The sequence below is a fragment of the Bemisia tabaci genome, chromosome 3 (genome assembly GCF_918797505.1).
Source record: "Bemisia tabaci chromosome 3, PGI_BMITA_v3".
NCBI lineage: Eukaryota > Metazoa > Arthropoda > Insecta > Hemiptera > Aleyrodidae > Bemisia > Bemisia tabaci.
In genome coordinates, this window is record NC_092795.1 from 46,028,005 (window position 1) to 46,041,245 (window position 13,241).

General features: G+C 41.1%; 1 protein-coding gene across 1 annotated transcript in view; it reads left to right on the forward strand.

The window, feature by feature from the left end:
• Nucleotides 1-13,241, forward strand: part of LOC109030581 (Rap GTPase activating protein radish) — a 240,819-nt gene that overhangs the window by 100,467 nt on the left and 127,111 nt on the right. The window contains 1 exon segment of the mRNA XM_072298462.1: nt 5,642-6,365. Coding sequence (XP_072154563.1) covers nt 5,642-6,365 — 724 coding nt within the window.

Consider the following 13,241-nt stretch of genomic DNA (forward strand, 5'->3'; position numbering starts at 1 on the left):
CTTCGTTTCTTTCCGGGAGGTGCCCCACCGAGCGTTTTTCTCAGTAGCCGACGACCCCCCCCCCCCCCCCCCCCCCCCCGTCCAATGACCTTGTTGTACCAGACTAATTGTTTGTTTGGATATACCTACAGATGAGAGTCATTTGAAGAGGAAGAAACGAGAAGATTTCGTAGATTTGATGAGTTATTTCTCTCAAAATATTGGAAACTCGAGAGCTTTTTGCCATAAATTTACAAACTTTTGTAAGTGTCAAAAGTTGACTATCTGCCTACGCATTTGATAAAACGCCTGATTCGACTAATTGCCCGCGACGTGGATATTCCTACTGACCTCCTACGGAAATCCATGTATCTCCGTAACAGTGCATATCATATATATGGACTGCATTTTGCAAAAAGGAACCGAGATTGTTCAACTTCTCTTGTCTTGGAAGAAAAACCTGGCCATCTATATACATTTTCTATTTCACACGCTAAAAACTGTAAATTTAAGACCAAAATGACCGTGTAAATTTCATATTTTTGCATGATTACAGTAATTTTATTGCAAAGGATGAAGTCGCACAATCTTAGCAACATGGCAATGCTTCTAGTTCCTTTTTGCAAAATGCAATCCATATCATTGGTTTCCCTACGCAGATATGTGATTTTATGGAAGAGCCAGAGATAGCGCCTCCTTATTGCAAAATGTAATCCATGCGTATCATATTTTCTACGATAGATGCAATGAGGCAATGCTGCCATTTGTGTATTTCTGCTCGCAAAACGGCTGAGCTTTTGAGGCTGGCGTGGCACGGAGCAAGGTTGCCAGGTAATGCGAAATTTGAACATGCTGCATATTTTTAAATGAGGAAAAGCTCCGATTTTTGGCACTATATGGCTAAGATGGCGCGGAGGGATGCTCGGAGGGCTTTGAGGAGCCTGAGCCGAGAGTCGAGGACCACGGATTGCGGAGAATTTAGGGCGCGACAAAACGCTATTCCTCCCCGCTCGAACACTCACACGCTATTGCAGAATATTCTCACAACCGAAAAAGGTTGCGGCTTCAAGTAACGGAGTATTGAAAGGCGAAGCCCCTTCAGAAATTAGCCGTGAGACTCAAGATTCACTTCGATTGCCCCGTCACACAGTGGATCGAGTCGCGGTTAGGTCCGGTTATGGTTAAGCAAGGTTAGGTTAGGTTAGGTTAGGTAAGGTTAGGTTAGGTAAGGTAAGGTTAGGTTAGGTTAGGTTCTGTGATTCATTGTTCTCCACCAGAGGCCTCCTCTTTTCAATCACGGAGTCAAAAAATAATATTATCGAATCGCTTAAGTGCATAGTGCTAAGTCCTTATGAAGTCCTTATGTATTTAGTGAGGAAAGTATAGAATACAGAGAATTTACAACCTTAATTTGGAAAAGTATTCAGCAAAGAGCGAAAGAAAAATAACAGGTATATATCAAATACCCCATGACTCCCTGGAAATTCCCATGAAGTTATGAACATGCAATCGCATAAAAAGAAGCAAAACTTATTCATATTTTGACATATTCATGCTAAAAGGAACTATATAGAAATAAGTTAAGTCGAACGGGACTATGAAACCTTTAAGGTGATTCGATGGACGCCATATTTTGTGTCAGAACGGCATGCGATATATCGCATCAATTGGTTCCATATTTTCAGCTACTCGTTATTTTTCTCCTATTTTGAGATCGCACTTCTGTTGTCAGGAGTCTAAAGCACTCACTTACCAATTTTAACAAAGAAATTCAACGTAATAAAGGCGTGGTTTTTTCAGAGAGAAAATATCGCATTCGAGTGCAGTTTCGATATCAGTATCGAATGCGATGTTTTCTCTCTGAAAAAACCACGCCTTTATTACGTTGAATTTCTTTGTTAAAATTGGTAAGTGAGTGCTTTAGACTCCTGACAACAGAAGTGCGATCTCAAAATAGGAGAAAAATGACGAGTAGCTGAAAATATGGAACCAATTGATGCGATATATCGCATGCCGTTCTGACACAAAATATGGCGTCCATCGAATCACCTTAAATCCTCGGGCACTTAGTTTGTTTTCATCCTATGAGCAGGAATGCGTTCATTCCTTCATCAAGTCATAATTTCTAAATGAGTGTAGAGGGATAGCTTGCAAAAGCATAACTTAAGACTGATATGTGAGAATTGAATCAAGTATTTTAATCGGCCCATGAGCTTTAAAATTGAAGGATGTATTCCTGGAATCTATGAATAACATGCGGAAAACACGAGAAGCTCAAAAGCACGATAATTTTGCGAACAAGTACACATAAAGAGCGTAATCACGGCTTATCATTTATTTTCAATCACTTTAATCTAAACACCCGGCTCTAGAATCCACCCCATCCGAGAACTCAATACCACCAATTTATTCATGTTCGATCATATGAAAGTATTTATGCTAAAAGGAACTATGTTACACGTAATCCCCATACAGATAGTTCCTTTTAGCATAAATACGTCCATATTGAATGATCATACATCATCAACTCGGTCGCGTGGGAGCAAACAGTGACTCGCTCGACGAGGAAGCTTTAGAGGCGCATTCTCCATGTAATATTGGAAGTGCAGCTAAGAACAGTGTCGCTAAATTATGCGAGAAAATGCACGCAGTTTTTACTGCACTAAGGTGAGACTAATTTGACTGCATTTCGCAATTTGGAACTATAAATTCTGGATCTTATGGAAAAACACTTATGTGCTTAGAGAAACTAATAGCACATACGTTGTTTTTAAACCAGGCTAGAATTTAAAGTTCCAAATTGCAAAATGTAGTCCAATTGTAACTGATCTAGGGATGAGATTCGTCATAATGTTGCACTGATACACACACAGCCCGTGTCTTTGAGAAGTATATAGTCACTAAGTATTTACGCTATTGGGAACTGATCCAAAGTCGAATCGTTATCAATACTTGAAAACCATCTTTGTGAGGATTTATCGACAATTTACATTAAAAAAAGAAAAAAATATTCCTTGAGATATTCTCTTGGCTTAAAGCGCCGTTTCTTGTCGACATAATTGGTTTTTGTCTTCTAAGTTGAATCCGTGCGGAATCAACTCAATATCAGTTTTCGTAAGTTGAGAAAGCGTCATTTCGGTATCGTTAAGTTTAATTTAAAGAAACTGTCACGAAACAACGTTCCTTCAGCTGAAAAAAACTGATTTTATGTTAAATCCACAGGAATATTTGGGATTTAACGGAGACTTGACAACGCAGTCGAGTCGGCCGTAACAGACGACAAGGCGCCTGCTGCAGTCGACGGCTTTAAAATTTAAGCGGAACGAACCGCAACGGGGCTTTTTTTCCTTCCAGGAAAATCTTGTTTACTTCCAGACCGATGAAAAATGGGTTAAGCCCTTTTCGAAAGTGCACCGCGGGTCTCAAAGCGCCTACTCAGATGTGCGGACACGCGTCGATCGACGATTCTCGGAAACTCAAGTTGGGAATATCCGGGGGACAAAATGAAAACGTAGAGCGGTTAATAAAGGTGCCAGGAGGACAATAGCGTTCCCAGAGCAATTTCGTATGTTAAAAAATATGGACTCAGCTCGCCAGAAAAGAACCCTCTTACAATTTCGTGATCAAAATGAGTTGTGAGTGATTCTAAGCTCAACAAGTTATTGCCTTTCCCTCCCGAAAAATAAAAAAAAAAATTGAATTGCAATATGTTTCAGGGGCAATTAACAATCATCTACAATCTACAAGCAGTTCACGTGATTTTTCAGAAATCACAATAAAGCTCCCCCTTGGTTGGTCGGTTTCCGTAGAAGGATCAACGACCTTGGCCTTTGAAGATGGACTGCATTTTGCAATTGGGAACTATATAAATTCTGGCTCATCTGAAAAAAACACTTATGTGCATAGGGAGACTAACGGCATATACGTAGTTTTAAAGCGGGTTAGAATATATAGTTCCTAATTGCAAAATGTAGTCTATTTGCCCTTTTCCTTGGATACTTTAGGTTCCCCAGGTTTCTTTTTGGATTTCTCGTTCTTGTCCTGGATGAGCATACGTTGAACATCGGCAAAGTGAAGATTAGATAGGCGATTCTGCCGAGCTAAGGATAAATGCCGTATGAACCTTCGGGTTGTTGCCAAATTTCCTTTGAGAAAATACAAATTCCTTGGTAAACTTATGAAGATCATTCTCCCCATTTTTCCCAGATAATTTTGTTCGCAATTTCGCCTCAATTTATTGAACATCTCAAGGGAAAATGTTCATGACATTTCTCAAAAATAAACATTTTATATAAGGGGATTTGGCAACTCTCGGATGTTCATACGGCGTTCTTCCTCAGCACGGCAGAATTGCCTTCATAACCATAATCTCGGCTTGGAGCGCCTTCATTTATTGTGATACTTTACGCTTTGTCGCGGAGTTAGTTTAGTTGCTTGTCCCGTTGCTTAGTCGAAACCCAACTAAGGCCACGGATTTCACCACACGCTCACCGTAATATGCCTGTTACTACCATTTTTTACGTAAGAGGAAGTGTCTATTCATATTAAAGACAAAATAATCCGCTGTCTAATACTCTTTCGTTGAGGGCACCCATCGTATATGGATTTAGGTGTTTCAGTGGTTTCATCTAAAAAAAATTAGACGAATTTTGAAGGAAACTCGATTTCGAAAATTTGACACTTACTGCTTTCTTCGCTATCACTGCAGATTATAGACTTCATATTGTTTGAAAATGTGAGATAGCTGCAGGAAGTAGATGCAATTGGTTAGCTTTTGCTGGGGTATGAAGCACCTACGACTTAGCTGGGTCCTTAACTTCATGACATGTCGGAGTCAAATCCTCCCCCCTCCCCTGCATTGTTGGATAATAGACTTTTATGGAGTATCGAAACGAGGCCGTTTCATGATCTGGAATGGCCATTGTATAGCACTTGTGCACAACTGCATACGGAGTCGGGGTGTTCCAGCACGTATAAAAATTTATGGTGGAAACATAGACCAAGGTCATTTCCACAACTAACGTGCAACTTTACGAAATTTAAAGACACGGTATTTCTTTCCGAGTGGAGTCGGACTTATTTTAAGTTGAATATTCCCGATCATACCCATTCTAAATTTCCATTCTTTTTTCGTCCTTTTTTTTGAGAAATAAATATTCTTTACGTAAATCATCGATGACCAATCACCTTCAATATTTGAAACACGGGAACTCTCTAAAAAAAGCATGTAAATCACTTTTAAAGCATGTAAAAAGCATCACTTTTTTGTGAGAGTTTTTTGTTCTATCAGAAAAAAAGAAAAAACTGGAAAACCTGAAATGGAGTCAAGATGGTCTTGCTTTGGAGGGCAGATTTTGACCTTTTCCCATGCAACTAAATCTAGTGTGCTCACTGCTTAGTTCCGTTTGACAGATTGCGCTGTCCAAGAGTCTAAAATCCTCAAAGGGAACTCAAATTTGCGCTTAGTTCCGTTGAAAAGCGTTAGTTCCGTTCTAACTGGAAGCGCAAGGATTACCACTTGTGTGGTATTTGAAGTAGTAAAAAAAAAAAAGAAAGAAAGAAATACGCCCACATGGGGAAAATATACTATTGTTTTAACAGTTTAGATCATTAAAATAAAAGCCTCTGTGAACTCATCGAATTTCTATCTCGTGTGTTTCAGGACGATGACAGCCATCTGCTTTGTATGCAACCTGCCGATCCTGTCGCACCAGGTCGGGCTGGTATGGCAAGGCGGGAACGGCTGGGACGACCTCATGCGGGAGCAGCTGGAGGAATCGACCCTTCGGCAGCGGCTGGGCGCGGGTCGTCGGGACTCGGCCGCCCAGATCACCTCCATCTCGCCGCCGCTGGAGACCCAGGAGACGTCCCCGCCGGCGCTCACCCGTCGCCGACGTAGCTCCCTGGCCCAGCTCACCGACATCTTCCGCGACTGGGGCGGCTCCGGCTCGGCCAAGGGCCGCGGGAAGGCCCTCACCCGCGGCGAGACCCTCGCCGACCTCGCGCGCTCCCTCCCGTGGGGCGGCGGCAACCAGGACTCGGTGAAGAAGCGACGAGAGAGCTCCGCCGACTCGGGTGTGAAGAGCAGCTCGACCAAGTCACGCCGGGAGTCAAGCGTCGTCTCCGACTTCCGCTCGGATCTGGCCAAGTTGTGGTCCTCGCGCCGCGTGTCAACCGTCATCGTCCCGACGGTGAGGCGCGGGTCCGGGGAGTCGGGACACTCGGACCGACGAGACTCGCTGGTCACCTCGCGACGCGGGTCCGGCGAAAGCGCCAAGAGCGGCCGTCGCGACTCCACCACCGACCGACCCGGCGAGCACCGGCATCACCATCATCATCACCATCGCCGACACTCTCGGCATTGCTCAAAACGGCGGGAGTCGAAGGTAAACGTACTGGGTATTCCTCGTTTTCATTCACAACTTTAACCTATAGTCCAGTCAATCTAGCTTTTTACCTCGGACAAATTAGCACAAACTTTTCCTTTTGTATTTAGGGTCTCTAGGTACCCAATAAGACAGAAAAAAAAGTTTACCAAAAAATTCCACCGGGAAAGTGGTCAAATCGCAGTTTTTCAAAATGGCGGCTTACGGCAATTTTCAAAGAGGACGTACATACGGATTTCCCTTTATAACTCGAAAATAATGCGTCAAACCAAAAAAATTTGGCATTAGTTTGAAAGATCATAAAATTTTGATTAAGAATCATATACAAAACTTAGGCTTTTCTTATTTTTTTCTTTCCGAATTTTAATATTTAAAAACAACAACCGGCAAAATCTGCTGAAAATTCACGATTTCTCGCGTTCTTGACCAATTTTAGGTCAAAATAATTAATTTAAGGTTAAAAACAACGGCACCACTGAAAAGTACGCTAAATTTTACATAAGTATACCCATTCATTTTACCTTTTCATCTTATATGACCTCATTGTGAGACGAATCATTCAAAAGCATGAAGTCAATATTCAACTACAAATTCAGCTGTTTTTTTCCGTTTCCAGCGCTTTTGATCAATTATTTTTCGACAAAAGTATAACTTATATATACTTTTTAGAAAGGTAATGAAATTTGCAAGACAAATAACACCCTGGTTTTCATTTAAATTTTACAACATGTACCTGAAAAGCGTATTTAAGGGAATTACGCTAAAAACTGATTTCTCTAGAAATTTCAGAATTTCAACGATTTTCGGCTTTTTGACAGCTGGAAACTGAGGATCTGATTCAACGACGGTAATCATCGTTTAGAGCATAAAATTTCCAACAAATTGCATACCTGAAATAACTGGTTTGAATTTTTTAAAGAGGGTTAGATATGGCGTTAAAGTTGTCTATTGGAAAATCCGGCTGCTCGGTTACGAACCACTTTCTTAACATATACTCAAAATTTTTAAGTTTAGTAATTTTTGTTTGAAGTAAATTTTATGGTACCAATGTAATAGCACATGGAAGTTAAAAAAATGTCCATGAATAAATTTTTTAAGGTATTTAAGTGTACTTAGAAGCCAATTTTTGAGACGGTGAAAATTTACAAATTATTGAATAATAAGGCTTTTTCTCAGGTTTTTTTGGTTTTTCATGGCTGCAAACAATTTTTTTCATCAAACCATGGTAATCATCAAAAAGCTGATAAAATTTTATGTAAGAAATGTACCTTTATTTGAATTTTGACGTCTCTCGTGAAAATGCGGAGGCAATGTTGAAAAAAATTGCAATTTGCCCGAAAAAAATTTTCCCGCGATTTTTCTTATTTTTTACGTGTTATAAGGAGTTTAAGAAAAAAACAAGGTAAGAAATGAAAAGTTCATAAAATTTTCTATAACATAGGGCTAGTGAAGTTTGCCGTAAAGTCTTTTTGAGGAGTCCTAGCACTGAATTTTGGTTTAAAAAGAGTTAAAAAAAAATTGATGAAATTTAATTTTTTAGTTATTTTTGAGATTTTATCGCTTTAAAATGAGCTCTAAAGTTAAAATGAATGATGTAACTGAAAAGTACGTTAAATTTCGGTCTAGAAAAGTGTGTTCAACATCCTTTCAAGTAATTATATTTGCCGGTAGGATAATTTCTTCTGGGATCAAAACTGACGCTTTTCTGAAAAAAGTCCATTTTTAGCTCCATTTTTCTAATTTTTAAGCATTTTAGAGGGGTCTGATCAAAAAATCACTGTAACCACGTGAAAGTACATAAAATTTACAATAAGATTAGGTACCTTGTTTCAAAAATTTCGATATTTTTTGTGTTTTACACGGCTTTATTTAAAATTGTCAAAAATGGCAATATTTACAGAAAGTTGATTTTCTATGCTAAGCACCATCCCTTTATTGGATTGGGTTGTATAATGTACTAGGGGGCTACGCCCCCTGGCCGCTACGCGGCCCAACCCCCCGAAGGCGCTCCGCGCCATCAATGGGCCGCTTCGCGGCCCTATTTTTACCCTCCTATTAGTATTAGTTTTATTTTTCCCCTAAAAAAATTCGATATGATGTATACTTAATAGAATGAAATAATTTTGGTTTTGATGAATAAAGAAAAAAAAAAATTTTTGAAGTCAAAAGGACGCGTTTTGGAACGACTGCTTGATGAAATATTGCAGTAAAACAACGAACAATTTTAATCATGTAATAATCAAGTGAGTCTGGCGTCGAGGATCGAACCCACACCTTGGTCACTGTGATCGCTAGCGACATCGTAGACGACTCGGCCACCGGCCGTTTTGGGATGGATGGCGGGAATCTTGTGTAGATAAGTATAGAGCTGATGCGCAGGCTACGCACCTACTGCGCAAGTAGAGTGGAAATGGCGACTTACGCACACCTGAGGTATCGAAATGTAACCTAACCTAGGTTCAGTGTTGCCGTGTGACCTAACCCAAGTACAGCGTTGCCGTGTGACCTAACCTAACCTAACCTAACCCAACCAACCTAACCTAACCCAACCCAACCTAACCTAACCTAACCTAACCAAACCTAACCTAACCTAACCTAAGTCCATTTCAGTCGCGGGTTGCGTGCCTCGCCGACGCAAGGTGCAGATATGCGGGTTGCATACCTTACGGACGGGAGGCGTCCTATGTTGGTCGCGCACCTCGCCGACGATCAGCGATAATTTGTGATGTGCAGTCCTCACGACTCCCATGAAATGCGGGTTGCATACCTTACGGACGGGAGGCGTCCTATGTTGGTCGCGCACCTCGCCGACGATCAGCGATAATTTGTGATGTGCATTCCTCACGAACCCATGAAATGCGGGTTGCATACCTTACGGACTGGAGGCGTTCTCATGTTGGTCGCGCACCTCGCCGGTGGTCAGGGATAATTTGTGAATCGCATTCCTTACGATCCTCCTGAAATGCGGGTTGCATACCTTACGGGAGTAAGGCGTTAACATGCGGGTTGCATACCTTACGGAAGTAAGGCGCTAATACGCGGGTTGCATACCTTACGAGAGTACGGCGTTTACCTAGCCTAACCTCTACACCCCCCTCAAATGGATGACGTCATCCCACCCGCACTTTGATGTTCCCGCGCCGATTCAGGTGATCCTCTGTCAACTCCTCCTCCGGCCGCCGTTCAGGGTGCGACCAAGTTTAAACCGGCGTGGCCCGCTTCGCGATTTATCGATTGATCTATCATTTAAACCTATGAAAAAAGATCGATTGTCAGGGTGCTCGCAGCGAACACTTTAATAATCGATTCTTTACCATAGCTTCAAATGGCGAGATATCGACAATCGATCATTCACGCCACGGGTTTAAACCTGCATCAAAGGCGCAGAGCCGCGCTCGGATCGAACGCTGTCCGAACGAGTCTGAGCCTGCCGGGACAAGTCTGAACCGGTTCGGGTCTCTTTTCCTTCGAGCGACCGGGAACAAGTTCCGAACCTGCCCGACGTTGCCACCTCGTGACTCCTTCATCTCTGCGACGTTGCCGCTCCGTTCAGCCCCCCGGGTGTAATTTCACGGTTTTCCTGAATAAATAAAAATGAAGAAAATAAGAAATGAATAAAAAATAAATACAAATAATAAACAAGCAGAAAAATCCAACATGAATATGTTGGAAAAGCGTGCCGAATATAAATGTTGGACACAAACCTACTATTTTCACGTTTTGTCATTTGCATCAATTGGTACTTTTTGCTAAATTTGGGAGAAAATATTGATTCATGAACGTTGAATGTAAATTGATTTTAAAGATTCCGTCCAATTATCTTGATTTTAAGCTGATATGCGGCATTTCGCACGACCGTGATTTGGGCGAACTGCCGTGCATCGAAATCGCGTTGAGTTAATCTCTTTGGATTTCGAACTGTAACTTCTCTCCTATTCGGCCGATTTTTACAAATGAGGTCTCTTTTTATTTGTACTTTAACGGAAAGTAAGGAAAAACTCGCTAAATAGACGGAAAACAATTTTTGTGAAAATTTGGTGGATCCTGGCGTCACGGTGAATGGTTAATCGGGCGTGGAAGATAATAGGTTCGACGAGGCGACCCTCTCCTCGCCGTCTTTTATTGCCTTGCTCGAAACCTGACACCCAAAGCTATATCGGGAGATAACTGCAGTGGTTTGAGTGGATTTCTGCAGGGGCCACGGTTAGTACATGGTATAAAGAGTCACGAGGCTCATCACAGATTGCACTTGCAGTGCAAGACGCTCATTGGCTAAACAGTTTTGGCGGGAAAGAAGGTTCTAGAGTTGAGTCCTCCGAGCGTAAGAAAGCTTCTATGAGGTTTTTGTCAAATGAAATAATACGGTTTTGACAGGAAAATGTTCTCAAGGGTTCCCAATTAGCAGTTCATTCGGTTTTTTGGTAAGAGACCATCAAGGCTTGACAGTATAATGGTTCGAAGACAAGAAAACGGGTCCGAGGAAAAAAATATTTGGACGGCCCGTTGAATAGCATTGGTTGATCGGTGTGCTGTACCATGGTACATCCGAGTGATTTCAAAAAGCGAGCCCTACTGGCACGCTTGATAGATAAAATGAAAAAAAAGAGAAAATAAACTTTTGTGTCTTAATGGACGAGACGCCGTTAAAATTCATGAATAAAATTTCGAAAACTTAAAGATAGACTCGCCCGTCTTAAGAATCGAACCCGGACCGTTCTGATAAGAACTCGATTAGAAATCCGGGCTTCTACCGACCGAGCAAGTCTATCTTCGGAAACGTAACGGTGAAAATACTCCTACAAATAATTTCCTACCCACCGGTGTTGGAGCTTTAGACACCACCCCTAACCTTATATCGACCCAGTTGAACAGATAAATAAACGTAAAAACAAAGTGTTCCGTTTGCAATTTTTATTTCTAAAACAAAAAAGATTACATGGATTTAGCTAAAAGTAAATAATAAACATTTTAAATTCTTGAAAATTATAAACTTACATTCGTTAACGTATTGAAGTCGTGAAATTATAAACTTACATTCATTAACTTATTAAAGTCTCGAAAATTATAAATTTACATTCATTAACGTATTAAAATGATAGGTACAATTGAAGATGTTATAGGTTACACGAATCCAAATAATAGTCTTTACATCAGATCTGGGAGGGATGAGAGTGACAGAGAGAGCGGTGGAGTGGAACAGCATCGTCCTACAGTAGAGTCCCTTTATACCCAGAGTTACGACAACTCACTTTTGGTTGGGCCAGGATTGGGCTGAAAGTGGCCTAAAAAAAAATCCAATTCTGATTGGTTCTCGCTCATGGAGGCCGAAACTAGTGCACCAAGATGGCGGTACCTCGTATGTGAACAAGAATAATGAAAATATTACCTAATTGTGGTTTATCAAGAGTAAATTGTTATTGCCATCGGTCCAAAATGAAAATAGATTAAGAAATTATTCACAAACCAATCTCATTTTCTTTTTAATTGATCAATTTGTTGATGTTGTTGTTTCTGTGTGACAGACATCGCAGGATTCCTGATCCTTATCCCCCCAATATCGTTCGTTTGAGTGCACTAGTTTCGGCCTCCATGGCCAGCCAAGGTCGGCTGCCAGTCAGCTGATAATCGAGTTGTCGTTACTCTGGGTATAAAGGGACTCTATCCTACAGGAGGCTCGCGGTATAATTGTTCAGCAGCCGGTCAAATTTTACACGAATCGGGAAACCCAAGTTTAAAACCACTGAAACCAGGTTTAAAACCAATGAAACCAGGTTTTAAACCACAAAACACATTTAGGAACCACCATATTTCAGTTTAAAACCCCAAAAACTGAGTCTAAAACCGTTTTTAACAAGGTTCCGGAGATGACAATTGTGTTTAAGGGTTTTACCCTCGAGTTTCCTGGTTCTGAACAGAGATTCTCCGGTTTGGAATGTGGTTATATCGGTTTTAGACTCAGTTTTTTGGGTTTTAAACTGAAATATGGCGGTTCCTAAATGTGTTTTGTGGTTTAAAACCTGGTTTCATTGGTTTTAAACCTGGTTTCAGTGGTTTTAAACTTGGTTTCAGTGGTTTTAAACTTGGGTTTCCCGGTTTTCAATGTGGTTTTCCTGGTTTGAAACAGGGTTCCTTCGGTTTCAAATTTGGTTATTTTCAATGTGGTTATTCTGGTTTTTAACAAGGTTCCGGAGATGACAATTGTGTTTAATGGTTTTAACCTCGAGTTTCCTGGTTCTGAACAGAGATTCTCCGGTTTGGAATGTGGTTATATCGGTTTTAGACTCAGTTTTTGGGGTTTTAAACTGAAATATGGTGGTTCCTAAATGTGTTTTGTGGTTTAAAACCTGGTTTCATTGGTTTTAAACCTGGTTTCAGTGGTTTTAAACTTGGGTTTCCCGATTCGTGTAAAATTTGACCGGCTGCTGAACAATTATACCGCGAGCCTCCTGTAGGATAGAGTCCCTTTATACCCAGAGTAACGACAACTCGATTATCAGCTGACTGGCAGCCGACCTTGGCTGGCCATGGAGGCCGAAACTAGTGCACTCAAACGAACGATATTGGGGGGATAAGGATCAGGAATCCTGCGATGTCTGTCACACAGAAACAACAACATCAACAAATTGATCAATTAAAAAGAAAATGAGATTGGTTTGTGAATAATTTCTTAATCTATTTTCATTTTGGACCGATGGCAATAACAATTTACTCTTGATAAACCACAATTAGGTAATATTTTCATTATTCTTGTTCACATACGAGGTACCGCCATCTTGGTGCACTAGTTTCGGCCTCCATGAGCGAGAACCAATCAGAATTGGATTTTTTTTTAGGCCACTTTCAGCCCAATCCTGGCCCAACCAAAAGTGAGTTGTC